The sequence below is a fragment of the Halichoerus grypus genome, chromosome 13 (assembly GCF_964656455.1).
Source record: "Halichoerus grypus chromosome 13, mHalGry1.hap1.1, whole genome shotgun sequence".
Classification (NCBI taxonomy): domain Eukaryota; kingdom Metazoa; phylum Chordata; class Mammalia; order Carnivora; family Phocidae; genus Halichoerus; species Halichoerus grypus.
In genome coordinates this window covers 36,901,703-36,927,274 of record NC_135724.1, presented here as the reverse complement: position 1 = coordinate 36,927,274, position 25,572 = coordinate 36,901,703, and the positions used below count along the sequence as shown (strand labels likewise).

Below are 25,572 nucleotides of genomic sequence, written 5' to 3'. Positions count from 1 at the left end.
AAGAAAGGAATTTTGAATAAGGGGAAGAGAAAAAAATGGGAAAAACAGGAAACTTTTCTTGGCATCAATAGTAGCAGTAACTAGGCCATGGAAATGAAAAACGTGAATACTGTTAGGTTAAAGGAAAAGAGAAAAGTTTGCTAAACTGTACATATTTTTAAAGTAATTAATATCTTCCTAAATCAAAGCATTCTTACCAAATGTTAAAATCTTTGCTGCTTGTTTTCTCAGAATTTTTATTTCAAGAGACCTACCTCTAACAGCTCAACCTTTTAGAGTCTTTTCAACTTTGTCCTTTGCTGTGGTTAATTTCCAATTAGCTCCTTCCATATGTATTGGAAACCAGAGCTACATAGGTTCTCCTTACTAATTAACAGTATTACTTCTCTATACATTTTTGTATCCTTTCTCTATACATGCTTCTAGATCAAAAAGTAAAACACCCACTCATAGGTTTATTTCTCTATACATGCTTCTAGATCAAAAAGAAAAACACTCATAAGTAGCTATGTAACAAATTAGGGAGCTCTATATTTCTGTGGAAGCATATACAGAGAGAGTGGATGAGCCATTGTTAAGAATGTTGAATATAAAATTCTGGTGCAGGGAGATTGGCCTTCATCATCTTTCTTGGCCTCTCTAGCTTAATATGCTCTGATTTCACCCAAGGGTCCTTGGAGAGGCAATGGTCCCTGTGCATGCTTGGCAGAGCGTAACACAGGTGGGAGGTGTCTGTGTGCAGATTTGCTTGCCACCCCAGATTTTGAACTTATGCCCCCAGAACTTCCATTTTGATAGGGAGTGTGAAATTAAGTCAATAGAAGTAAGTGCCTACTTGGAACAGTTAAGGCAGTACCATCATCTAAAACTGGTTCTAAGTGTTAACATTTGGCAGAAAACAAAATCTAGTACCATGTTAATTAAAGGGCCTTATTCCCTAAGAAGGCACTTAAAAATCAGTATCAGCATAAACAAAAGTTATAAATCAGAAAACATGAAAATATTTGGCACAATAAAAAGTCAACTATTAAGTGCATGTGTGGAAGGAATTCTTCGGTGTGGGCAGACTTCACTAAGTCTGGGAGGAGAGCGAGATCCGCATCCAAGTCTCCCTGACTGGAAGAGTCTTCACGAAAAATGTGGTCCCCTCCCAAAGTTTCTCTTTATTTTGCTCCGTACTTGAGTTCTTTTCAGTTTTAGCTTCATCAAAAACATTTTTGAAAAATCCATTGCTAATGATTTTGTTTAATGTCTGGCCTAAAATGCTTCAGTTGTTTTTTTCCTTCAAGTGGTTGTTGATACTTAAGGTCTTTCTCTGTTTTTTAAGTGGTCTTGATGATCCATTTTAGGATATCAGTGGTATCCAGCTCCTGAGGTGGCAAAAGCCTTGCTGAAAATTTAATTTATATGGCTTCCGTTCATATTATTACACAGTGAAGTTGTGTGCTTTGAATGCTGGGTTTGTGTCTGAATTGTGTACCAGTGATCAGACTCACTCCCCAGCTTTGTAGCTCTCATGGCTTACATTCAGCTAGCATTCCCACTCAAAAATGAGGAAGCCAGAACCTGGTAACGGCACAATTTGCATAACTAAGTCCTTTTTTTTCCATTTTCCTTCAAAAATAACTGCCCACTGAAGTAAAGCTAATCAGTCACCCCACATTTCTTCCTGTCATGATTCTGAAAGTTCCTCTAAAGGGAATATCTATTGGCTGTCTAGGTTGCCGTAGAAAGAGTTACTCCATGAAAAGCCGAGCTCTGTCTCAGAAGTTGAGGTGAATATAGTGCAGAATGCCTTCAGGGACTCCCTTAAGCAGCCCCCATTTCTGTCCCTCTCCTCTCCCATGGCACGTTAGCGGTGCTCCTGTGTAGCTGATCTCATGACCCTGAGATCAGGACCAGAGCCAAAATCAAGAGTCGGCAGCCTAACGGACTGAGCCCCACCCCCACCCCCCAGGCGCCCTGCAGGCCGTTGTTCTTAATGCTTGTCTCTCTGTAGTGTGTAAATACAAAACAACAACAACAAACAGGAAAGTTTCTTCTGCTTCATACGAAGCATTAGATAAGTGTACGTTTGCATCAATCTGAGTCTCATTCACACTGTCTGGTAGCTATAAACAGGAGTTCAGTCCAGCACCACTGGAGCAAGGTTAGAAAGAAAGAGGGAAAATCCATCAATCTTGAAAGAGCACCACATCCCAGGCCCATTTTTGCAAGGAGATGCTTGAGTAGTTAAATCCATTATGAAGAGGATCAGCCCCTCTTGACAGCTAAGGGTATTCCTTGTTTCATCTCATTTGTTCAGAAGTATGAAATAATTCAGAAGAACCACCTACAGCATTTTAGTTTAACTTTTCTTTAATATGATGGGGGGAGAAAGGTGACTTTTAGAACATAGCTGGCCAAGAAGCTGTGGGGCGACCAGTAGTCCGTAATCATGGACGCGTAGGAAATAGTTACAGGGAACCCTTTGGTTGTGTTAAGTACACACAGGGTCATGACTCACAGCGATTTTATATTGCAGGTGATCCCAGTGGAGAAGCTGGTGAAAGGGCGTTTCCAGGACAACCTGGATTTCATTCAGTGGTTTAAGAAATTCTATGATGCTAACTACGATGGGAAGGAATATGACCCTGTGGAAGCACGGCAAGGGCAAGATGCAATTCCTCCCCCCGACCCTGGCGAACAGATCTTCAACCTGCCGAAAAAGTCTCACCACGCAAACTCCCCCACCGCAGGTATGGGAACAGTGAAAGCTGACAGTTGCTTTCCTTCGGGGCAATGGCTCCGGTTGATCTGTGCTCTCCTGTGTTGGGTTGATTCTTCCCAGCAGCCAGTCTCTTTATGCCTCTGGATGATTTTTATTGTTGTCTATTTGACCATCTTATCTTCCCAGCATGCCTTATCTATAGTAAGTCTAATGATCATGATTTAAACTACTAAAAAGGCAGAGTTACTCACTTTTTATCATTCAAGCTGTGTGTTAAGATCATACTCCAGGGATCGATTTCATTTTCTTGGTATGTTTTTCTGAAAAATACCAAGTCTGTTTAGATTTCAACTGAAATATTTTTACTGCTTAATTGCTGTCAGTACAAATCAGGGTATGAACCAATTTATGCTTTTAAATATGAATAATCTATAATCTTTCAAAAGAAAGTTATGAAATATGCATCCTATCTCCTATATAGTCAGTGCCAATTTTTATGTGATAATATTCAGCAAGACCTCATTTTATCCAACTTGGTCCAAAAGTGAAGTCATTGGGGATGAATACCTAGAACTTCAAAATCTTTTAAACCTTTGTGGATCAAACCTTTCAAAGATATAAACATCCTTCCATAAAAAACAGACTTTATCAAGCAGGAGTGTGTTCTTGTACAGTTGTGGTCATTATTACACAAATTGGGGTACTGGACAGTTAAATGATGAAATGCTCAGAAACTCTTGTTCCATCGTAAAAACCAGTGCTCATGCTTGTTAAATCAGTCACATTAATTTGGTAAATAATACAAATTCCTTATTTATGCCCCACCTCCAATGAGAATGGATAAGAGGTGGCTAGAAGAATACTAATACTGAATAACACAGGCATGTTGTAGAGGCTAGAGGGGTCCATCTGTGGGGCTTCCAGATATCCATGTCATTGCAGCTGGAAGTGAGCCCTCTGGGAAGGGGAGAGACTGGCTTGAAGAACTCTAACACTGAGTGGGCAGAAAAGGAAGGGTTTGCACAAGAGCAGGGAAGATGCCAGAAAGATTAAAGGAAATGAGGGAACGACACGTCAAGGAAGCAGAAGGTAGGGAACAGAATGGCCAACTGAGACATTTCTCAATCTGTGGAGGAGTCAAGTAAAACGAGGACTGGAAGAGCCCATTGGATTTCTCAACTTAGGGTCATTCAGTGGAATGATGGGACCCAGAGTGGGTGGAGGAATTGGAGGAAGGAGATAAGGATAGCATAAAAATCCAACTTTGAAACCACAGATTGAATGAGTTTATATAAAATAAACTAAGCTAAGCACAGATCTCTGGAAATACGTACATTTAAGGAGCAAGAGGAAAAAGAGGAAGCTGAGAAAAAAGACATGAACATCAGGGGAAAAAACTAGGAAAACTGAGCATCAGAGAATGAACAGTAGGAAATCTCTAGAAAGAGGGATCACCAGCAGTGCCGAATATTAATTGTGGAGAGATCAAATAGGATGAAGGCCAAAAAGAGGCCAAAGATACCGGGCTCCCAGGAGGTAAGGAATAATCCTTGAGAGAACGGGTCTGTTAAGATGCTGAGTGCATAAACCTAGATTCCAGAGACTGGACGAGGGCATGACCTCACAAATGGTAAAGTCATACAGTAAGAGTACATTCCACCTTCACCAAATTCATTAGGGAAAAAGTTGAGGAAAAACGTTGAGTTGTGGGGAAAAGCTGACAGCCTCAAGAAGTGAGATTGGAAGAAGCATGGTGTTGTCCTTGATCTGTTTTCATCTGCTTTTAGGACAAGGCACAATGGGCAAGTTTGTAAGATGAGAGAAAGGTCCATGGAGAAGAAATAGTTGATGGTTGGAAAAAGGAGGGGAAATTTGTGGAGTAGGACCCTTAAGCTGGAGGGAGAAAATGAGGTCAAGGGTGTTGATACAAACTTAAAGAGGAAGGGGAATTTTATTTTTATTTTTAGTTTAACAAGTGCTAGAGAGAGGTTGGGTAGAAAGCCACAAGGAGTTTTGGGGAACAAAAATTTACGGCAGTTCAAATTGGCCTTTAAGTTTGTCAGAAACTTTGATCAGTGCGGTAGATGGGGGTAAAGAAGAAGAGTGGTGTGTTTTGTCCAGTGTGGGGAACTTGGTGGGCAGATGGAGGAAGAGGACATGGGTGGGAGGGGAGACTCAGGGCACCTGGCATTTCTCATCTTAGGGTCTTTTTCTAGAGCTCTTAATGATGTACAGATTCATCTTAAAACTCAGCTGCCACTCCCCCCCCCCCCAAGTTTTTTTAGTAGTGAAATTGGACAGGCCTCAGAAGTTTGTTTTTCTTCCACAGTCACAGCGTGTCCTTGGATTGGCACCACTGCTCCTGCTCCCCCAAGACCACGGCTCGTGGTGCTGCCTTGGCCTTGTTTTCTAGCACGTCCCCCATTGGTCTGTCACGGAAGCCACAGAGAAACGCATGCTATTTTGATAGAATGTCCATGAACCTGAAACAAATATATTTCTTCCAGAGCTTAACCTCTCAGGTGACACAGCTCAGGAAACACATTGAAGTCAACAGGTAATAAATAGGGTTTTTCATGTTCCAGAAGGTAGTAGTTCTTAAGACTCGTGTTCCTAATACCTTGACCATGTGCACCGCATTGGTCTTAATCAGGGAGAAAGGATTATTTTCAAAAGTCAGGCCAGTCATACCCTTTTTAATGAAATAGGTTCTGTCTCTTGGACATTGTGGGATGGAAAAACTATACTGTGGAAAAAATTATAGCAAGGTATACATCACATATAGAACACTGTTTTAAAAGCTATAATAGGTGAAAGGCTCCTATAAATACAGTAAGACCTCATTTTTCTTGAGGTCATGTATCCAGCTCTTGGGAATACAGCCAAGAAAAGGTAAACCAAAATGTCGTCCAAGAGTCAGAATAGGTGTTGTAAAATCTATAATATAAAATGTATAACAAACATGGGGATATGGTGTCTCAGCACATAACTTATTAGGGCAAGGACTACACTGACAGCAATAGAAAGTATAAGCATCAGTATAAAGGAGGAGCCAAAAAACTTCAGAAAGCTTACTAAACAGCCCAGCAGCCTGAATGTTTTATCATAGAATCAAATAGCTCCATGCCTCTCCATATCCCTCAGAATTGGTGGGACACCAGCGTGTACTAACTGATAAACTCAGAGTTCCCCTCTAATTCTTAAGATTCTGTTTAGAATCATCTCCCCCATGAACGACTTACAGTCTCTAAAGTGAAACCCCATTCAGCGCCATCTTCTTTATATACAGGTCCGATTTTGTCCACCCAAAATGGAAGGCAACATGCTTGATGCTGAGGTATGAGGGTCATGACGCTCTCTGGGAATTCTCAGATCTAGATCACAGTTAACGGACAGTCATGCCGTGTCAGTAACATTCAGTAATTTCTGTCCTGCCTCTAAGCCTTGTCACTTCTCAACCATCTGCATTAGTGGAAATAAGCACTGGCTGGTATAATCGAAAGCAGGAGATCATCTTTATTTTTTCGTTTTGCTTTGGGATACTTGATGGATTTTGCAGTGCATCTTTCTCCCCAGTTATTTCCTTAGGCTAATATTAAAAGTAACTTGCATGTCCTGACTATAATACATTAAGAGCAGTAAGGAGAAGCTCCAGAGCATCTTGTGGTAAAGGGCCCATATTAGAGTGGAAATATGATCATGGAATGGATCCTCCACATGTTGATAATTAAGTACGGTCTAAATTGACAAAAAAACAAAAGTTTTTTCATCATACAGACTACTTCTATAGCCATGCTCCATGGGTTGTTTGCTTTTGTATGAAATAGATGCACTCCAAATACTCGGTGCATTCTGCTGTTGTGAGAATATGCTAGGTTTTTCTGCCATTTCAGTAGAGACACAAAATATCCTTCTGCAGCTTCAGAGAAGCCGTAGAGCCCGTTGGTGTCTGTGTGTAGTTGGGTGACTTACCTGCACTGCAGTAAGCTTTCGCAAAAGCAGAGGCTACCACATGAGGGTGAATGGCTGCCTGACAAGTTGTTCTATCTACATTTTGAAGAATCGCATCTTGAATTGCTTTTGATCTACCAACGAGGAGCCTGTGTTAAAATATACATTTTCATAATGATAGAGCTCTGTTAAGTGCATATATCATTGTGAGTCATGATGTTTATAAGTTTATTGCAGTGAGCCTTATCTGCAACTCAAGATAGCCGGCGGGGGGTGGGGGCGGTTCAGTTGTTAAGTATGAGCACTTACTAAACTTAAAAGGAAATTTGAAGTTGCGGTTCCTATAGCAACCACAGCTTGGACACATTGCAAGTTCACATATATTAATGTATTTAAACCAAATTCTCATATACAGATGCCGTGTGATGCATTTAGAGTTGCTGTGGAAATTGAGTCTGTGCTTTCTCTTTTCCTCAGGGACTTGAGTGTTCCAGCCTTAAAATGAGATCAATAGAAATATTAGATGGTTTCAAAAAGGAAGCAGCCTGAGAAGTATAATAGAATAAAGGATTTGAACAATCATACTTAAATCCCTCAATGTAGATGTAAATAAATCCTAACGGTATTTTTCCAAAACTATGAATATGTAAATACTCTCAGTTGTCTTTAATTTGGGTTCTCTAAGGCTGTTCATAGGTTTATTTGTTGACTACCTGTGATCTAAGTAAACATTGCCTGTCACCTTCTTTGGGGAAAGAAGAGTTACTTTTACTTTCCCAAGAAGTTTGTTCTGTTTTGTGTTTTTAGGAGAGGCAGTGAAATGTAGCACGTTATAGTGATTTTGTCCTTGTTCTGATCTTGATTTTATGGCCCAAAATATGGTATCTCTTAGTACCACATGCACTTGAAAAGAATATGTATTCTGCAGTTGTTGGTTGTAGAGTGTTTTAGAACTATCAGTTAGATCAAGTTAGTAGATAATGTTACTCAGATCCTCTATGTTTTTACTGATTTTTGTTTTTGTCTAGTTCTAACAATTGCTGTGAAGAAGGTGTTACATTGATTGTGGAATTGTCTTTTCTCCCTTCAGTTCTCTCAATTTTTGTCTCCTGTATGTAGGGCTCTGTTATTAGGTGCATACGTATTTATGATTAAGTCATTCCAGTGAGTTGACCGTTATATTTTATGAGGTGTCCCTCTTGATCTTTGTTAAAACTCTTAGTCTTGAAGTCTATTTTATCTGATACTAAACAGCCACTCTACCTTTCTTATGCTTACTGTTTGCATGGTGTATCTTTCCCCATGATAAGTTAAATTTCTGCCTGTCTTTGACCTTATATTTGAAGTGTGCCTCTTGTTTAGCATATAATTGGGTCTTGCAATTTTATTCATCCTCATAATCTCTGGACATTGCAATATCCAGTCCATTACAATTTAATGTAATTATTGATTTGGCTGCATTTAGGTCTACCAATATTATCATTTGTTTTCTGCTTGTCCCCTCCGCTTTTTCTTTTTTTTTTTTTTTTAAGATTTTTATTTATTTATTTGAGAGAGAGTATGAGAGGGGAGAGGGTCAGAGGGAGAAGCAAACTCCCCGCTGAACAGGGAGGCCGATACGGGACTCGATCCCAGGACTCCAGGATCATGACCTGAGCTTAAGGCAGTCACTTAATCAACTGAGCCAATGGGATGCTAAAAAGCAACCAGCAGCTAGTGGACATTATTGAGAAAGTGAAACCTGAGATCTGGCTGCTGATTGAGAAATGCAATATAGTCAAAATGTGGGTACAGCTCCTGATTCCCAGGATAGAAGATGGGAACAACTTCGGGGTCTCCATTCAGGAGGAGACAGTTGCAGAACTAAGAACTGTTGAGAGTGAAGCTGCATCTTATCTGGACCAGATTTCTAGATATTATATTACAAGAGCCAAATTGGTTTCTAAAATAGCTAAATATCCCCATGTGGAGGACTATCGCCGCACCATGACAGAGATTGATGAGAAAGAATATATCAGCCTTCGGCTCATCATATCAGACCTAAGGAATCAATATGTCACTCTACATGACATGATCCTGAAAAATATCAAGAAGATCAAACGGCCCCGGAGCAGCCGTTTTTTCTTTTTTCTTTTTTCTTTTTTAAGATTTTTTATTTATTTATTTGAGAGAGAGCATGAGAGGGGAGAGGGTCAGAGGGAGAAGCAGACTCCCCGCTGAGCAGGGAGGCTGATACGGAACTCGATCCCAGGACTCCAGGATCATGACCTGAGCTTAAGGCAGTCACTTAATCAACTGAGCCACCCAGGTGCCCCCCTCTGTTTTTTCTGTTTCTCTTCCCCCTGCCCTTTTTTAAAGCAGGCTTCACACCCAGCATGGAGCCCAACACAGGCCTTGAACTCACGACCCCAAGATTAAGACCTGAGCTGAGATCAAGAATTGGATGCTTAACCGACTGAGCCACCCAGCTGCCCCTGTTTCTCTTTTCCTGTTGTCTTCTGGGTTTTCTTATGATTATTATTTTTTTTCCAGTTTTATTGTGAAATAATTGACATATATCACTGTATGATTTTAAGGAATACAGCATGATGGTTTGATTTACATTTATTGTGAAATGATTACCACAGTAGGTTCAGCCAACATCCATCTTCTCATATAGATACAATAAGAAAATAAAAATCTCTCCTTGTGCTGAGAACTCTTAGGATCTACTCTCTTAACAACTTTTCTGTAGATATCCATCATTGTTAGCTGTAGTCGTCATGTTGTATATTACATCCCTAGTACTTACGACTGGAAGTTTGTACCTTTGGGCCACCTTCTTGCAATTCACCTCCCCCTGCTCTCTGCTTCTGGTAACCACAAGTGCAAGCTCTTTTTGAGTTTGGTTGGTTGGTTGTTTTAGAGAGTCCACACGTGAGATCATACAGTCTTTGTCTCTCTGTCTGATCTATTTCACTTAGCATAATGCCTTCAAGGTCCACTCATGTTATTGCAAATGGTAGGATTTTGTTGTTGTTTTTTTATGGCTGAAAAATACTTCTCTGTGTGTCTGTCCAACAATTTATCCATTGATGGACATTTAGATTGTTTCCATGTCTCAGCTACTGACATGAGGGTGCAGATATCTTTCTGAGTTAGTGTCTTCATTTCCTTTGGATAAATAACCAGAAGTAGAATTGATGGATCATATGGTAGTTCTGTTTTTAATTTTTTGAGGATCCTCCTTACGGTCTTCTGTAGTAGTGCACCAATTTCCATCCCTACCAGCAGAGCACAAGGGTGCCCCTTTCTCCACATCCTCCCCAGCATTTGTTCTTCCTTATCTTTTCGGTGATAGCCACTCTGAGCAGCGTAAAGTGATAGCTCATAGCGGTTTTAACTTACATCTCCCTAATGAATGCTGATGTTCAGCATCTTCTCATATACCTGTTGGTCTTTCATATATCTTTGAAGAAATGTCTGGTCAGGTCCTCTGTCCATTTTTTTTTAATCAAGGTGAGTTATTTGCTTTTTTTTGCTGCTGAGTTGTATGAGTTCTTTATGTATTTTGGATATTAATCTCTTGCCAGATACATGGTTTACAAATACTTTTCCCATTCTGTGGGTTGCCTTTCCCCTTTGTTGATGGTTTCTTTTGCTAAAGCAGAAGCGTTTTAGTTTGATGTAGTCCCACTTGTTTATTTGTTGTTGTTGCTTGTGCTTTAGGTGCTATATCCATATTCTGGAATTTAAAAATACTGTACATTCAATCTTAATTTATTGCCTTCCTAACTATATCTCTTTGCATTAATTTTTTAGTGGTTGCTCTAAGAATTACAATATATATATATATATATATATATATATTTATCTTTTCACAGTGTACTTAAAATGCATATTTTATCTCTTCATGTAAAATGTGGAACCCTGGCAGCCCTTCCTCCCACTGTCCTTTGTTACAGTCGTCATCTGTATTACATCCACATACATCATAAATCCCGTAAGGCAGTGTTACAAGTTAGGCTTTAAGCCGGCATTGTTCAATAAGTGGCTCTTGAGCAGATGTGCTTATTCTACATTGAAATGTGCTGTATGTATAAAATGCATGCTGGATTTGGAAAACTTAGTGTGAAGAAAATGAATATAAAGCCTCTAATAATTTTATTGATTACATATAGGAACCATAATCTGTATATATTGTATGTATTTTGCACATAAAAATTAATGTCCTTAATTTTTTAATTACATGATTAACATTACATTTCTATGAGGCAGTACTGTTTTAAGCAATAAAGAAATTAAAAGAAAAAATAGAGGGCTTTTCCCCCCAACTTTCTACCATTTCCACTCTTCTTCAGTCATTCCTAAAGATCTGCGTTCCCTACTGATTTCATTTCTCTTCAGACTGAAGAACTTGCTTTAGCATTCCTTGTAGAGCAGGTCCAGTGGCAACAAATTCTTTTAGTTTCCTTTCCCTGTAAATGTCTTTATTTCACCTGCATTATTGAAAATTTCCGTAGATAAAGAATTCCAGCTGATCATCCTTTCTTTATGCACTTTAGAGATGTTGTTTCAGTGTCTGTGGCCTCCAGAGATGAGAAGCGCTTGCTCATTCTAATATTCTTCCCCTGTGTGCAATACGTTGTTTCTCTCTGGGTGCGTTCAGAGTCTCTTTGTTTTGGATTTCAGTAGTACAACTGGGATGTACCTAACCATGATTCTCTTTGAATTTATCTTGTTTTGGAGTTCATTAAGCTACTTAAATCTCTAAGTTTATGTGTTTTACCATATTTGGGAGGTTTTCAGCCATTATTTCAAATATTTTTCAACTCCATTCTCTCTGTCCTCTCCTTCTGGGACTCCGTTTATCCATATTTTAGAGCTTTTGAAATTACCCCCACAGCTTCCTGAGGTGCTGTTCACTTTTTTCCCAGCATTCTTCCTCTTCTTTAGATTAGATGGTTTCTATTAATACATCTTCAGGCTTACCCTCTTTTTCCTCTGTCATCTCTCTTCAGTTGAGCATTTTTAAAATTTCAACTATTGCATGTTTTCCGGTGGTAATTCACTTTCTTTCTTTCTCTATTGATATTGCCTACCTTTCATTTACTATGACCATATTTCACTGAGCGTGGTTATGAGATAGCTGCTTTGAAGTTCGTGTCTGCTAATTCCACCATTCTGACCACCTCACGATTGGCATCTGTTGATTTTATTTGAGAACCTGTCACATTTTCCTAGCTCTTCATAGGTTGAGTAATTTTGGATTGTATCATAGACATTGTGGTGTTTTGCTGGGGACATTGCAGCTTTTGGTGTTTTGCTCCAAAGAGTGTTGATGTTTTTGGTTTAACAGGGACTTAATTAGAGCCCAAGTAAAAAGTAGTCAAGAAGTTAAATTTCACTGAGAGGGTCCAGAAGGCCTGTGCCTTCATGCAGGACTTCCGTTTCCTCGTTACTGACAAAACCTTTGTCTTCACTTACCTTTTGAGAGAAGTCTGCCCTTTAAACACAAATGTTGCTCTCACCCCAAAGCCATTATTTATTCCAAGAAATGCATTTTCCCATTCTGCTCTTTAGACCAGACCAGTCCATGATGGCACTTGACGTCTCAGAGCTGTAGGGGAGGCCCAGGCAGCCTTCTTGTCCCTTCATGGTCTCCCCATCAAGATAAGTTTAGTTTCCTTTCCCTGTAAATGTCTTTATTTCACCTTCATTATTGAAAATTTCCATAGATAAAGAATTCCAGCTGATCATCCTTTCTTTATGCACTTTAGAGATGTTGTTTATTCATGCTCCTGTTTATTCATGCTGTTTATTCATGCTCCTGCTATTAACTGCCATGTCTGTTTATTCATGCTCCTGCTATTAACTGCCCTCTCAGTCCCCCATCATCTAACCATATACTGTACCACCCACATACCTGCTCACTTCTTCAAGGATCAAATGTTCGTTTTAAGAGCTCATGTAATATCAACTCAAAACAAGTAAGAGGTGCCTTTTTACTAATCTCGTAAATAGTGAGAATTGTTTTCCAGTAGATGCTAGCATGTCCTACTACATGAACACTGTCTCTTTCACTCCATCCCTGCCCTGTGTCAGTGTTGCACCCCCTTGGTCTCCTGCTAGTAAGAAACCATCCCATTGCTAAGCTGCATTCCACGTGAGGGCTGTTCATGGGAAGAAGGGTATTGGTGGTTTTGTTCCTCCGGTTACACATCTATCTTATGTAAGATATATAAGATGCACCACTGGGCATCGGGATAGTTTTCTCCTCAAAGAACCATTGAAACTGCATTTCTCAACCTGTAAGGATAAAACCACAGCATACAATATGCACAGGGCTCTGCCTTGCCAGGATACTGACTATCTGTGAGTTTGGAATATTGAGATCACAGACAGGAACAGAGACATGAAGAATTCAGGAGCTTCCGATAGGAATCTTCTGGTGGTATCTGAGGATGAGGCCAAGAACCTTCTTCCTAGGAACAGCCATGCATTTTTTATTGCATCTCAATGTGTTTGCTTACTGAGACAGCATCTTTGACAGGTGATTTACTAATTCAGTGTACAACTTTTAGTTTGGCTTTTTGAAATCAAAATAGGACCTAATTTTCCATAAAACTAGAATTTTTGAAAGCTTAGAGATCAAAACCTACAACCATCACCCCCCTGTTTTTGAGGTGGGGAAGCTGCGGCATAGAGAGGTTCAGTAACTTGCCAGGGTCACACTCTAGAAAAGGGGACCCAAAGTTTAAAGTTTGACCCTGTGATTCCAGAGCCTGCACTCTTAAACCATTATAATGCCTCTGAAATATCATGGATGTGGTCTTGTTTTATGTTCTTATCTCCTCCTCACACTATTCTGAACCACAGTAAATTTTCACAAACCACATTCAAATTGCATAGCCTCTGGAGGACCTAAAAGACTCTGCAGTGTCCTATAGGCTTGAAACAGAGCACATGCTGTTCAATTTGAATGGCATTCGTTTTTTAAAATAGCAATAATTTTTCAAGTTTAAAAACAGTCTCATGCATCCTTGCAACAGGTTCTTGGTGAGCGTTACCCTACCTTCTATAAACCCATCAATGCAGGAAACGTTGACCTCGGAGCAGAAATATGTATGAAGCCTGGCATACTGAGCCCCAGATGAGTGGGATTACTAATCTCGGATTTCTTAATCCTTTGATTCAAATCCTTCTCTGAGTAGATGGTCTGGGTAATTTCAGAGGAAGAATATAATACGCCCCTCAGACAAAACTGGCATCTGTTTTGGCAGGCCAGCCTCTGTTCCCTCCCACGGGACTCTGCAGAGGACCCATGGCCTCCTTTGTTGTCCCACCTGCAGCTGGGAAGCAAACCCTCCTAGTCCTTCCGTAAACAGCACTGAGTCCTTTCATAACCAGCATCAGGTCATTTTTACTGCTTACTGGGTATGTTGAAATATTAATTGGTTTTGCACTAAATTCCACAGGTTACTCTGATCATCCCTTTTCTCTCCAAAGGAATAATAACTTGGTGTTTGGCTTCTTAACCTCACAATAAAACTTGTGTGGCCTCAAAAGGCAATGACTTAGCATTTATTCTCAGTTTCCATAAACAAAATATCACCGGTCACCCATGTACCTATTTTTCTTTCCTTTGTCACTTGGTGTGTTGGGCAGGAATAGAAAATAGTTTTGACTTTGAAGAATTTTCTAGACTCCCTTTGAATTGGGTGAACTAAACTATCAGCCAGTTCTGTCTTGTTCAATAATTTTTTCTCCATTTGCCACACTCATAGAAGGTTCTCATTTAGAATTTGTTGAATTGATTTAAATTGAATCACTGCATGTCCATTTGGATCCAGGAAGATGCAGTCCTTAAGCTGATATATGGCTACTTTTGATGTTCTCTGCAGTCATCTCCATCACATGAGGAGCCCCTTGTGTTATAGCTTAGGAAATAGCATGGTGCCCTGCACAGTAGCTCAGAAAAAAATGTCTTAAGGAGCAGTTCCTATTTACTGGACGTGTTGTTCTTTTTATGAAAGCTTTACTTGAATTCTCATTCATTCAGTCTCTCAACATGTATTTAAGGCACTGTAAGAGGTTCTGGAGATACACTGTGATTCAAGGAAGTTACAGCCTTGTGACAAAACATGGCAATAAATAGACAGTAGCAGTAAAGTGAGGTGTATGCTATCAGGGTGTATGGAAAGACCACCTGAGCTGGTCTTGCATGTTCTAGAAAGGCTTCCTGGGGAAGAGTGAGATTTGACTAAGACTTGCTGAATGAGTAGAAGTTAGCCAGGTCAGGAGTATGAACAGGAGCACTGCAAGCTTTCAGAAAGAGTAGAATGTTGACGTCAACAGAGAATATGCCATATTGAGTGAAATGCACATTGTTGCGCGTGAATGTTGAGATTGTAAGGCTGCAGAGGTGAGCGGGGCGCCCTCGTAGGAGTTGAGAGGTGGTCTCCATGTCGTGGTGCTGCAAAACAGCTGCTACAAACTTAGCAGCTTAAAACAACACACACGTATTGTCTTCTGCCTTCTGAAGTCCGGGCCCAGCTTAGCTGTGTTCTCTGCTTGAAGGTTCCACAGGCAGCGGTCTAGGTATTTGCTGGGGCTCTGGTCTAATCAGAGGCTTAACTGGGGAGAGCTCCCTTGGGCTGTGACTGTTTCTTTGAGGCTGCAGAGCTGAGGCTTCGGTTTCTTGCCAGCAGCAGCTCTCAGTTCCCAAAGGCCACCTGCAGTCCCTCGCCACGTGGGCTTTTCCAGCACGCGTGCTTACTGCATGGAAGCTTCTTCAAGGCCAGTAGGGGGATTCTCTCTAGCATGTACGCTAGCCAAACAGTTCTGTAGAGTACCGTCATCATGAGAGTGACCTCCCATCACCTTTGCCGTATTCTCTCAGAAGCAAGACGCAGGTCCCACCCATACTCTAGGGGAAGGGACTGTACGAAGGTGGGATTACCATGAGGTGAAGCTCACTGGGGGGAGTGGGTCACCTTAGGTTCTGTTGGTCACAGAGGTTTACACTTCAAAGGGGGCCGTTGGGAGTCATTTAAAAAGTTTTAAGTACAAGTTTGCTCTTTCGTACAGAAAATACATGGAGGATGTAGAGTTACAATCCAGAAGAACAGCTAAGAAGCTGTTACAACGGACCATTTAGGGGAGGAGGTTGGCCTAAACAAAGGTCATGGGCCATGTGGGTTATGAAGACTTTTTAAGGAGATGGAGTCAATAAAACTTGACAATTGGATATGAGAAGTAAAAGAGAAGGGAAGCCAAGGATAAGTGATGCCCACGTTTCTGGCTTAATGGTTGCTTGGTGGAAGCAGAGAGCCTGGGACAGGAGCCAGTTACAGAAGAAGAGAGGAGAGGACTCCTGTGGGGCTCAGCCCTGGTTCTCACCTCCCTGAGCTCCAACTGCTCTGTGGCCTCAGACCATGTCTCTCTCTCTGCAAGGGAGTCTGGGTAAGATAGTTTTAAGAGCACAGCTGACTGGCCGCCATCAGAAAAACAACCTAAAGCACTGGTCTTGACAATGGAGTCAGTAGGACTGTATCTGTACATGATGAAGTCATTGTGTCCCCCCCAAATAGCCATCTTAATTTGTAAGGCTTTTGCTTAAAGGACTGCTGTGTGCCAGGAGCGCAGGGACACCGTGAGGTCACGGTGATGCCTTTGTGTTTTCATTCTTAGCGGTCTGGGTACGTTTGTTAGGCTGCTTCAGCCACCAGCTTTTCTTATTGCTGCAGTAAACAGGTGGGGGGGAAGGGGGCTCCCCTAAATTGTTGGGATTCTGATGTGATTGTTTTCATGGGAGTGAGGGATTCTCGCCATTTCTAGAGAGAAACTGCTCTGAGGACAATTTGAACTAAGTGATTGGTTAGCACCTCATGTGTTTCAAAGCACACTTCATTGTTACCAAGATATGAGAGGTGTGAAAAGTTAGTTTATCACAAGAAATACACCACATTCAAATAACTATTCAGAGGTTAGATTTTTTAATACTTGAGCCATTTGAGGAGGAGGAGTTCTTTCGTGCATTTTTTCCCACTATGAAAAATTCTCTGAAACCATAGTGACTCAAGCAGAGCCTGGAAAATACTGGAGAATCACATGATGGCTAAAAATAAGCACATCATCTCCAGCAGGGACAGTAAGCAGGGCAGAAGTAACTTGGTTTTGTGAATGCTCACACTGCTGGACGCACTTGGGCCCTCCTGCCCATCACAGGGGCAGGCTTTGTGACCGCTGGCTGGGGAAGGGGAGCCCCCAGACCCCGGAGCTCTCGGTGCAGGGCCAGCCACACCCTCCCCAGGCTCCTGACTTTCGGTGTAGCTCGCTGGCATGCCCTCTCGGGGCAGGGTCAGTTATCAGACTGTGTAATGACCCTCGAGCAGTGAACTGGGAGGGACACAGGCTGACTCGTAGCTCCTATCACTGCCTCCTTTTCTTCAGCCCTCCCCCTGGAATCCATAGCAGCTGCTATTGATCACAGAATGTCTTCTTGTTACTGTTAATATGGCAAAGTGTAAGTTGTATACGATGGCCAGGCATTTGGTGCCTGTTTAAGAGGGTACACGATAGGGTCATCGCCACTGGAGCACCGTGAATGATGTACCAGAAAGAAAACTTGTCTTGAGTGCTCGCTGCTCCCACCCAGGAGAATGAGGCCACTCTGCATCTGCCCTCCACACCGCCGGGGACCATGGCACCCCTCCGCTCAGGAGCCTGCAGCGGCTTCCCTCTTCCCTCGGAAGGAAAGCCCATGTCCTAAGCCCAGCCCAGGCCCTAGTGATCTGCCCCCACCCCCACCCCCTGCCCCCAGGCTTGCTGTGCTCCAGCATCCCACCTGGCTCCTGAACAGATGAGGCAGGGCCTTTGCCTGGAATGCTCTGCTCCTGGCTTCCCCTCTCTCAGGTCTCTGTTCAAATCTCACTTTCTCCACGAGGCCCTGAAGGAAGGGTTACTCCTGCAACCGGCACGTCGCTTTCAGGGATCCCGGAAGTTGCGACTGTGGAGTTGTCACAAGAGACGGAGGCTTCTTTGAGGACTGGGACTCTGGAACCAGGCCAACCCCCCACACGTGCCTCAGTCTCTGCTGGGCTGCTGCAGGACTCCCACCAGCAGCGAACCTTAACGGTCCTTCTGAGGGGGCCTGGGTCTAGTGAGGCCCATGGAAGGCTTGAGGGTCTGAGTGAGGAGTTGAGACTGGAGAGAGACGAGTGGTGGACACTCAGGTTCCCTGGAGTTGGTCCTGCAAACGGCTGCTCACCCACCCCAGCCCCCGCCCAGCACTGCTCACCCCTGCCCTGCCCTACCTTTCTCTTTTCCATAGCATTTACTTGCTATTTTATTATGTTATTCATTATCTAATTCCCCCTTTTAGAATCTAAATTCCACCAAGACCGGCATCTTCTGTTTCGTTCATTGATTTATCCCAGCTGCCTATAGCTTGCCAGGTACACAGTAGGGGTTCAGCAAACATGCGCTGCGTGAATGAATGAGTCAAAGTAATTTAAGAAGGAACACAGAGACTTGGGCTGCAGCCTGCTGATTGTCAAGATAGAGAGTAAATGGAGCGGGAGAGCCTATGCCTTGGTGCCCACTGGTGGTTTATGGCTTAAAATTTTTTATAGAGATTTTCTTGAAAACGAGTTGGATTTTCTTATTACTTTAGCAGGTTAGTTTTAATTTTGCTAGTACCAAGAAATGGGAAACCTGTGTACTTCATCATGAGTTGAATCACCTCTCATCTGCTGAGTAATAATAACCTGAGCTAACATTTAATGAGCACCTACTATGTGCCAGGCTCTTGTGTAAGAACTTTCCATGTATGAACTTATGTATTGTTCCCAACTCTGGGAAACAGGCAGTGCTATTGGGTCTTCAACATAAGGCCCGGCGGCGGCCCAAGCCACACCACTCAGCCAGTAGCAGAGCCAGGACTCGTGGCTGTAGGCCCCCTGCCCCGGCTTAACCACTGCCTCCCTAAGGGCAAGATGAGGGATGACCATTTCAAGACCAGATCTTCATTCCCACACGGTTGATGTGCTTCGTGCTAGGCTCCAAGGTGCTCAGAAAAGCAGCTGCCCACTTCTACAAGCTGACACTGAAGTAGCAGAAAGGAAGAACCCACCTTGGCCCCTGGCTGCACTGGTGACAGAGGCCTGAAGGCCCATGACTAGTGATTTCCGAATAAAAGAACCAGCCTCTCGGTAATCTCATGAGTCGGAGCATCCCCGAGCCCCTGCCGATGTTCCATTTGGACTGAACTCTGCCCACGGAGGTGCTTTTCTTTTTTGGCCCTCAGAGAACCGATGACAGAACCTACGAAGGGAAGGTACGGAGCCATTTTTGAAGGAAAAGCTCAGCTCTCGCATTTGCAGTAATCGTAATTGTGGCGGCGTGCTCGGTCATACTGCAGTGTGACCACTCCGGTGTCCGTTTTGTCACTGAGGACACCCTCTTCCTGTGGGAGTTCACTCTTCTCCTCAGTCCAGCCCCGTACTCTATCCCCAGCAGTGGCTTTATTTACTTTTATTTTAACCAAGTTTATTATCTCAGTTAAAAATTAAAATCTATTCACCAAGGTAAAGAGGATAAGGAAGTGAGGTCAGATCATCCACAAATAACTGATCAATGTAGGTACAATGTATCTTCTGTCAAGTTTCAGGTCTCTGGGGGTTTGGTTTTGTTTTTTAAAGGTTTTGTTTATTTGAGAGCAAGAGAGAGATTGAGAGAAGGAATGGGGGAAGGGGCAGACTCCCCGCTGAGGAGAGAACCCAAAGTGGGACTAGATTCCAGGACCCTGGGATCATGACCTGAGCTGAAGGCAGACGCTTAACCGACTGAGCCGCCCAGGTGCCCGGGGTTTTGTTTTTGAGCTATAACTGACATAGAATACAACAGTTTCAGGTATACAACATGATTGAATATTTGTATAGACTGCAAAATGATCACCGCAGTAAGTCTAGTTAACATCTATCACCACACATGATTACAATCTTTTTCTTGTGGTAAGAACTTTGAAGAGCTACTCTTTTAGCATCTCTCAAACATACAGTGTCGTGACATATAACCACCTTGCTGTACATGATGTCCCCAGACTGACTTATTTTATAACTGGAAGTCTCTACCTTTTGACCACCTTCACCCGTTTCACCCACTCCCCAGCCCTCACCTCTGGGGTTTTTAATTGAGTGAGAAGGACCCGGGGGTGGAATATGCTCTCAAAGTAGAGAAGAAGCTGGGGATGACCAGAAGGCTGGCTGCTTCCTGAGTGTGTATTGTGTGCCCGTGCACGTGCGTGTGCACATGTTTTTAATGTCTCTGTGGTTCTTGTCAACAGTATTAATGTCATATTTTTAGCTCCTCTGTTTATGACTTTGGCAGAAGGAATACAGCAGATTAAGTGAGAAGAATTTTTAAATTCCATCAGAGCTCCGGCCATGAGAGATAAAGCTATAAAAGTAAAGTACTTTGCTTTAGCGTTATGAATTCATTGGGCCTCATATGCCCAAAATATAGCATTTTCCATAAACATTAAGCTACTAATTATTGACATTAGACACAATGATACTGTGGCTTCACTAAGGCAATGAATAAGGCCACTCTTTGTGTTTTTTTTTTTACAACTATGGTTAAAATGTCTTAGAATCATATTTATACACCAAATCCTAAAGGCATTAATTAAGACACAACTGCTCAAAGACTAGCATTGTAAATCATGTCCATATCCACTGAGTAAAGTCAGAGAATTACAGGGACTTGTACAGAATTTACATCTATTTTCCTCTGCTTCTGAAACTCCTTTTTATTTTGAAGGGGGAAATTAGGGAGAGAGAGAAAAGCTTGAGGGAAAAACAATTCTTGTAAAACAGGGCTACCACTAATTATGTTTTCAGGACATCAAATGCAGCTTGCAAAAAATTTTTGGAATGGTTGATAGCTGCAAGGAAAAAAAAGTCTGTATCTGCATTATAGCTGAAGTGCTGCCCTCCCTTTAAAAGCCATTATGTAAATGTGTTTCATGGAAGCATCATTGAGCAAAGAGGCATGGGAAGGCACAGAAGCGAAGTCCCCGTGAACTTGGATGCATTCCGGGCAGCAGGAAAGCAGTCACTGAGGACCCTAATCTCTCAAGCCAGGATTAGATGCTACCAAAGACATTATTGGGTCATTTCACAAAACTAGAATATAAATGGTAGCTTACATAAAAGTGATACATCAATGTTAAATTTGCTGACATTGATAATTATAATTTTCTCAGCACATCCTTATTCTAGTGGCCCAGGTAAACGGAAGAAGGCCCAGCACCCCAGAAGCTGGGTACACTTCAGAGTACGGTTGTTTGAAAAGAGGCAGCGAGACTTTTAAAGTGAATAAACAAAAACACAGTTCTCAGCAGTCTAATGAGTGGGATCTACTTTAGGATACTGTTTACTCTTCTAAAACGTAAACCATGAAATCCTTAAAACAGAATGAATGAAGGATGTCATTTTCATTTTTGTAAGTTTCACTATTTGGTATTTCTCACTGTGATAGCCGTGAGGGGTAAATTACTTCCATATCAAATGGCAGCTTGTGAGGATTTGAAGAGCTCACTTGACATTCTTTTGAAAAATGAGCTTTTACTTTAACCCTTTAATTGTGTGGGTTTTTTTTAAAACTTGAAACTTCTGAAGACACTAGATCTTCCGCGCGTCTTTCCTGTTCTTTAATTTCGTCATGCCTTCGGTGGTCTGTGAATGCCCAGGTGGCTGGCCCTGCTGCTCACGCCCTCCGTCAGCAGACATTTCATTCCCTCTGTGATCACTTTCTTTCCAAACAACTAAGTGAGAACTTCAAAACCCCTGATTTTAAATTTCAAATACTAATTACTTCATCTGTAATTAAATTGTTCAAATTCATTTTCCGTGCCTTTTTCCAGCCTGTGAGTGACCATGCAGGGCGGGGTGGAAATGATTCTTCCATCCCGTATGTAGCAAGTACGGGTGCTGGAGTGTGGACCCCACACCTGCTTCTCCACCCTCCCTGCCCCTGCCCTGCAGTACACAGGATGCCAAGTCTGATTCTCATTGTTTTCATCGTTCTCTCCAAGAGATCCACCAGCGGCCTGCGCATGTACCAGGTGAAAGACGGGGACTCCGTGCCCCAAACGACCTAGACAGGATCCATGAAACACAGGTGGCCTTTTAAGGCCAAGACCCTGATCCAAGTTGAAGGTAGCTCTGGCTAGAGCAACCGATGTGGTTCCTCAGGAAGAAGCTGCACCTGGGACAGCATCTGTCACTGCAGCCGCCCTGGCCTGTCCCCCGGGAGGCCTGTCCCCCGGGGAGCGTTGTGGTGTCTCCTGGCCCCCCCCACCCCCGTTCCTCTGCCCGCCAGCCTTCCCTGCTTATTTATAGTTCTCTGCCTTGGTAACGTGGTCTTGCGGGAGGCTTTGGCTTGCCCGTGACCCTTCCTCTTTGACTTCATATCCAACATTTCAGGTTTTCTTCAAGCTGCCTTTGATGATGTCCTAGAAATAACAATCCTTAATAGCTTTGTTTTACAAGCATTCAGCTTCTGTTCCTTCCATGTTTTTCTTTTAAAATTTGCATGAGACTGGGTAAGGCAGGGTACGGGAATGAGTGATGAACATCTGTCAGCTCCTGCACCAGCCCCATCGTGGCTGCTGATGTGCTTGGGGAGAAGGACTCAGCGTGGGTCGGGCACTGTCCGGGGGAGCCCCTCCGGCAGCGTGGGTCAGGCAGTGTCCGGGGGAGCCCCTCCGGCAGCGTGGGTCGGGCACTGCCCGGGGGAGCCCCTCCGGCAGCGTGGGTCGGGCAGTGTCCGGGGGAGCCCCTCCGGCAGCGTGGGTCGGGCAGTGTCCGGGGAGCCCCTCCGGCAGCGTGGGTCGGGCAGTGTCCGGGGGAGCCCCTCCGGCAGCGTGGGTCGGGCAGTGTCCGGGGGAGCCCCTCCGGCAGCGTGGGTCGGGCACTGCCCGGGGGAGCCCCTCCGGCAGCGTGGGTCGGGCACTGCCCGGGGGAGCCCCTCCGGCAGCGTGGGTCGGGCAGTGTCCGGGGGAGCCCCTCCGGCAGCGTGGGTCGGGCAGTGTCCGGGGAGCCCCTCCGGCAGCGTGGGTCGGGCAGTGTCCGGGGAGCCCCTCCGGCAGCGTGGGTCGGGCACTGCCCGGGGGAGCCCCTCCGGCAGCGTGGGTCGGGCAGTGTCCGGGGGAGCCCCTCCGGCAGCGTGGGTCGGGCAGTGTCCGGGGAGCCCCTCCGGCAGCGTGGGTCGGGCAGTGTCCGGGGGAGCCCCTCCGGCAGCGTGGGTCGGGCACTGCCCGGGGGAGCCCCTCCGGCAGCGTGGGTCGGGCACTGCCCGGGGGAGCCCCTCCGGCAGCGTGGGTCGGGCAGTGTCCGGGGGAGCCCCTCCGGCAGCGTGGGTCGGGCAGTGTCCGGGGGAGCCCCTCCGGCAGCGTGGGTCGGGCAGTGTCCGGGGGAGCCCCTCCGGCAGCGTGGGTCGGGCAGTGTCCGGGGGAGCCCCTCCGGCAGCGTGGGTCGGGCAGTGTCCGGGGGAGCCCCTCCGGCAGCGTGGGTCGGGCAGTGTCCTGGGGAGCCCCTCCGGCAGCGTGGGTCGGGCAGTGTCCGGGGGAGCCCCTCCGGCAGCGTGGGTCGGGCACTGTCTGGCAGGGCTGTTCCTCCAGGAGAGACGGCAAACGTGGCGGACACTTGGCCCGGCACAAACTAGCTTGCGCCTCCCTGCTCAGAGCTAAACGCTTACTGACTGCATGTCCCTACTTTGTCCTGATCCCCAGCGATAACCGAAGGTAATCTTGAAACCAAGTAAGAGCTCGCCTTGTGGGAGGCCGGTGATGTTTTTGTTTGGTTTCCTTCATGTGTGGCCGGCGCTTGCTGTCAGCGACTTTGACATTGGCATCAGCTCCTCGAGCTTTGCCTGGTAGGTTTACCTTGGATGGCTACCTCTCCTAGGAGTTGTTTTAATGTATTATAAAAACTTATATGGTAAACGCTGTGAATTGTGCAAGACTGTTGAATCTCAGATCTGTACCTCTGAAACAAATAATGCAATATATGTTAAGAAAGAAAAAAAGAAGAAGAAGAATGTAGCAGGAGGGGAAGAATGAAGGGGGGGAAATCGGAGGGGGAGAAGAACCATGAGAGACAATGGACTTGGAAAAACAAACTGAGGGTTCTAGAGGGGAGGGGGTTGGGAGGATGGGTTAGCCTGGTGATGGGTATTGAGGAGGGCATGTTCTGCATGGAGCACTGGGTGTTATGCACAAACAATGAATCATGGAACACTATATCTAAAACTAATGATGTAATGTATGGGGATTAACATAACAATAAAAAATTTAAATAAAAAAAAAAAAACTTATATTGAGTGTCGCCTCTCAGTCAGTCATGGAGATTGGGCTTGGGAACATAAAATGGTAAACAAAACAGATGCAACCCCTACCTTGCCGCGTCTAAGTCTCATGGGAGAAGAGGCATAACGAGAGGGCCATACCGTTGCCGTGGACGGGTGCTGTGGCCTCCCAGAGCGTCAGCGTCCAAGCTGAGACCTGCAGGGTGGGGCTTAGTCACTCAAAGGAGGGGAAGAGGAGTGCTTCCGGCAGAGGGGTTCCAGCCCGAATCCTGCTCTGTGGTCATGTAATCAGGAACACTGCCTCGTCCCTGAGAAAGTTGAGTGTGGCCAGGCCTGGGCGTTCTGACACCCCTGTCACTCCATGAGACCCCATGAGCTCCCAAAGAGCAGGGGTCTCCTGTGTGACATGGTTCATGGTAGGTCCTGGATAAGCATGTATTTAGTAAATAAGAGGTGTTGAACATCGTCTTGAAGCTGCTTTCTGTTAGACTTTACTGGTATTAAAATATGATACACTGCTTATAAAAAGGCCTGAAGTAACTTGATTTTCCAGAAGCTTTTTCCCCAGCAAGGCTGGCTGGTCCTTGCCAAGTCAGCATGTCCTCCCCCTGCCTCCTCTGCTCTTACCCATGTTGTTTTCTCTACCCTGTTGGCATGGCCTTTAGAGAGCCTGGCCAGTGGGACAGAGAAGTGATGCTCCAGGAGTGTTTTCTGTGTGCTTCTGCGGAGATAAAGGATCCTTGCAACCGTATGGGAATCACGAGTGAGGCAAAGCATCAGCTCCCTAGAATCCTTGGGAAGGTCTTCTGCATAGGCGAGGTTTCCAGCTCACTGAAGATTTACCTTCGGGTACTCGAACTGTTTTAAGTCAATTCCCAATTTGATTTCCATTTTAAAATATAGTAGGCCTTTTCCTAGAAATTTTTAGAAGAAAATTCTCTTTTTTCCCTTGTAACAGATTTTAAAGGGTATGATATTGCCAGTGCTTCTTGAGGGGGTGTATGATTTTGCATTTATAACCAAGGACTCCAGGCACCTGAACTCTTCCTGTTGGCTACTTTATAATTAGGAGATCGGTTGAAACTTGTAACTACTGTCAGCACGCTTGGCTTCATTAGCCCCTGCCTCTTTCTGAGCCATTGGTACTGATAAACTGTGAAACTGGAAACCACAGAACCAAGTTGTATTTACTTGTTCATGTGTTTATTTCAATATTTGTACCTTCACTAAATGTACACTCAGCCAGGCCTGGGGCTAAGTACTGGAGTTACACCAAGGTGAGGGACGCTGGTTCCTTGTGCTCCGAGGGCCTTCTGGAGGAGCAGAGGGTGCGGGAGCATGGTGGGGGGGACTGGGTGGAGCACCTCCACCAGGCTGAGCTGCCACGTGGTGGAGACTGGCTGGCCCCCCAGTAATGACCCTGCGTTTCTTAATCCACGAAGTGTGTAACTGTCATTGCATAGTTCGGGCTGCAGAGGCCACTTCCCGTGTCTGTGTCGTGTTCTAGATTGTGAGTGCCTATTAGGAGCCGAGCTTCTGGTGGGCAAGATCTGACCTGA

General features: G+C 44.3%; 1 protein-coding gene across 4 annotated transcripts in view; it reads left to right on the top strand.

The window, feature by feature from the left end:
* Window positions 1–25,572, top strand: part of MAPRE2 (microtubule associated protein RP/EB family member 2) — a 152,881-nt gene that overhangs the window by 115,569 nt on the left and 11,740 nt on the right. For all 4 annotated transcript variants that reach the window (XM_078060434.1, XM_078060433.1, XM_078060435.1 and 1 more), the window contains one exon: window positions 2,525–2,738. In XM_078060434.1, the coding sequence (XP_077916560.1) occupies window positions 2,525–2,738 (214 nt within the window). The remainder of the gene's footprint in view (window positions 1–2,524; window positions 2,739–25,572) is intronic.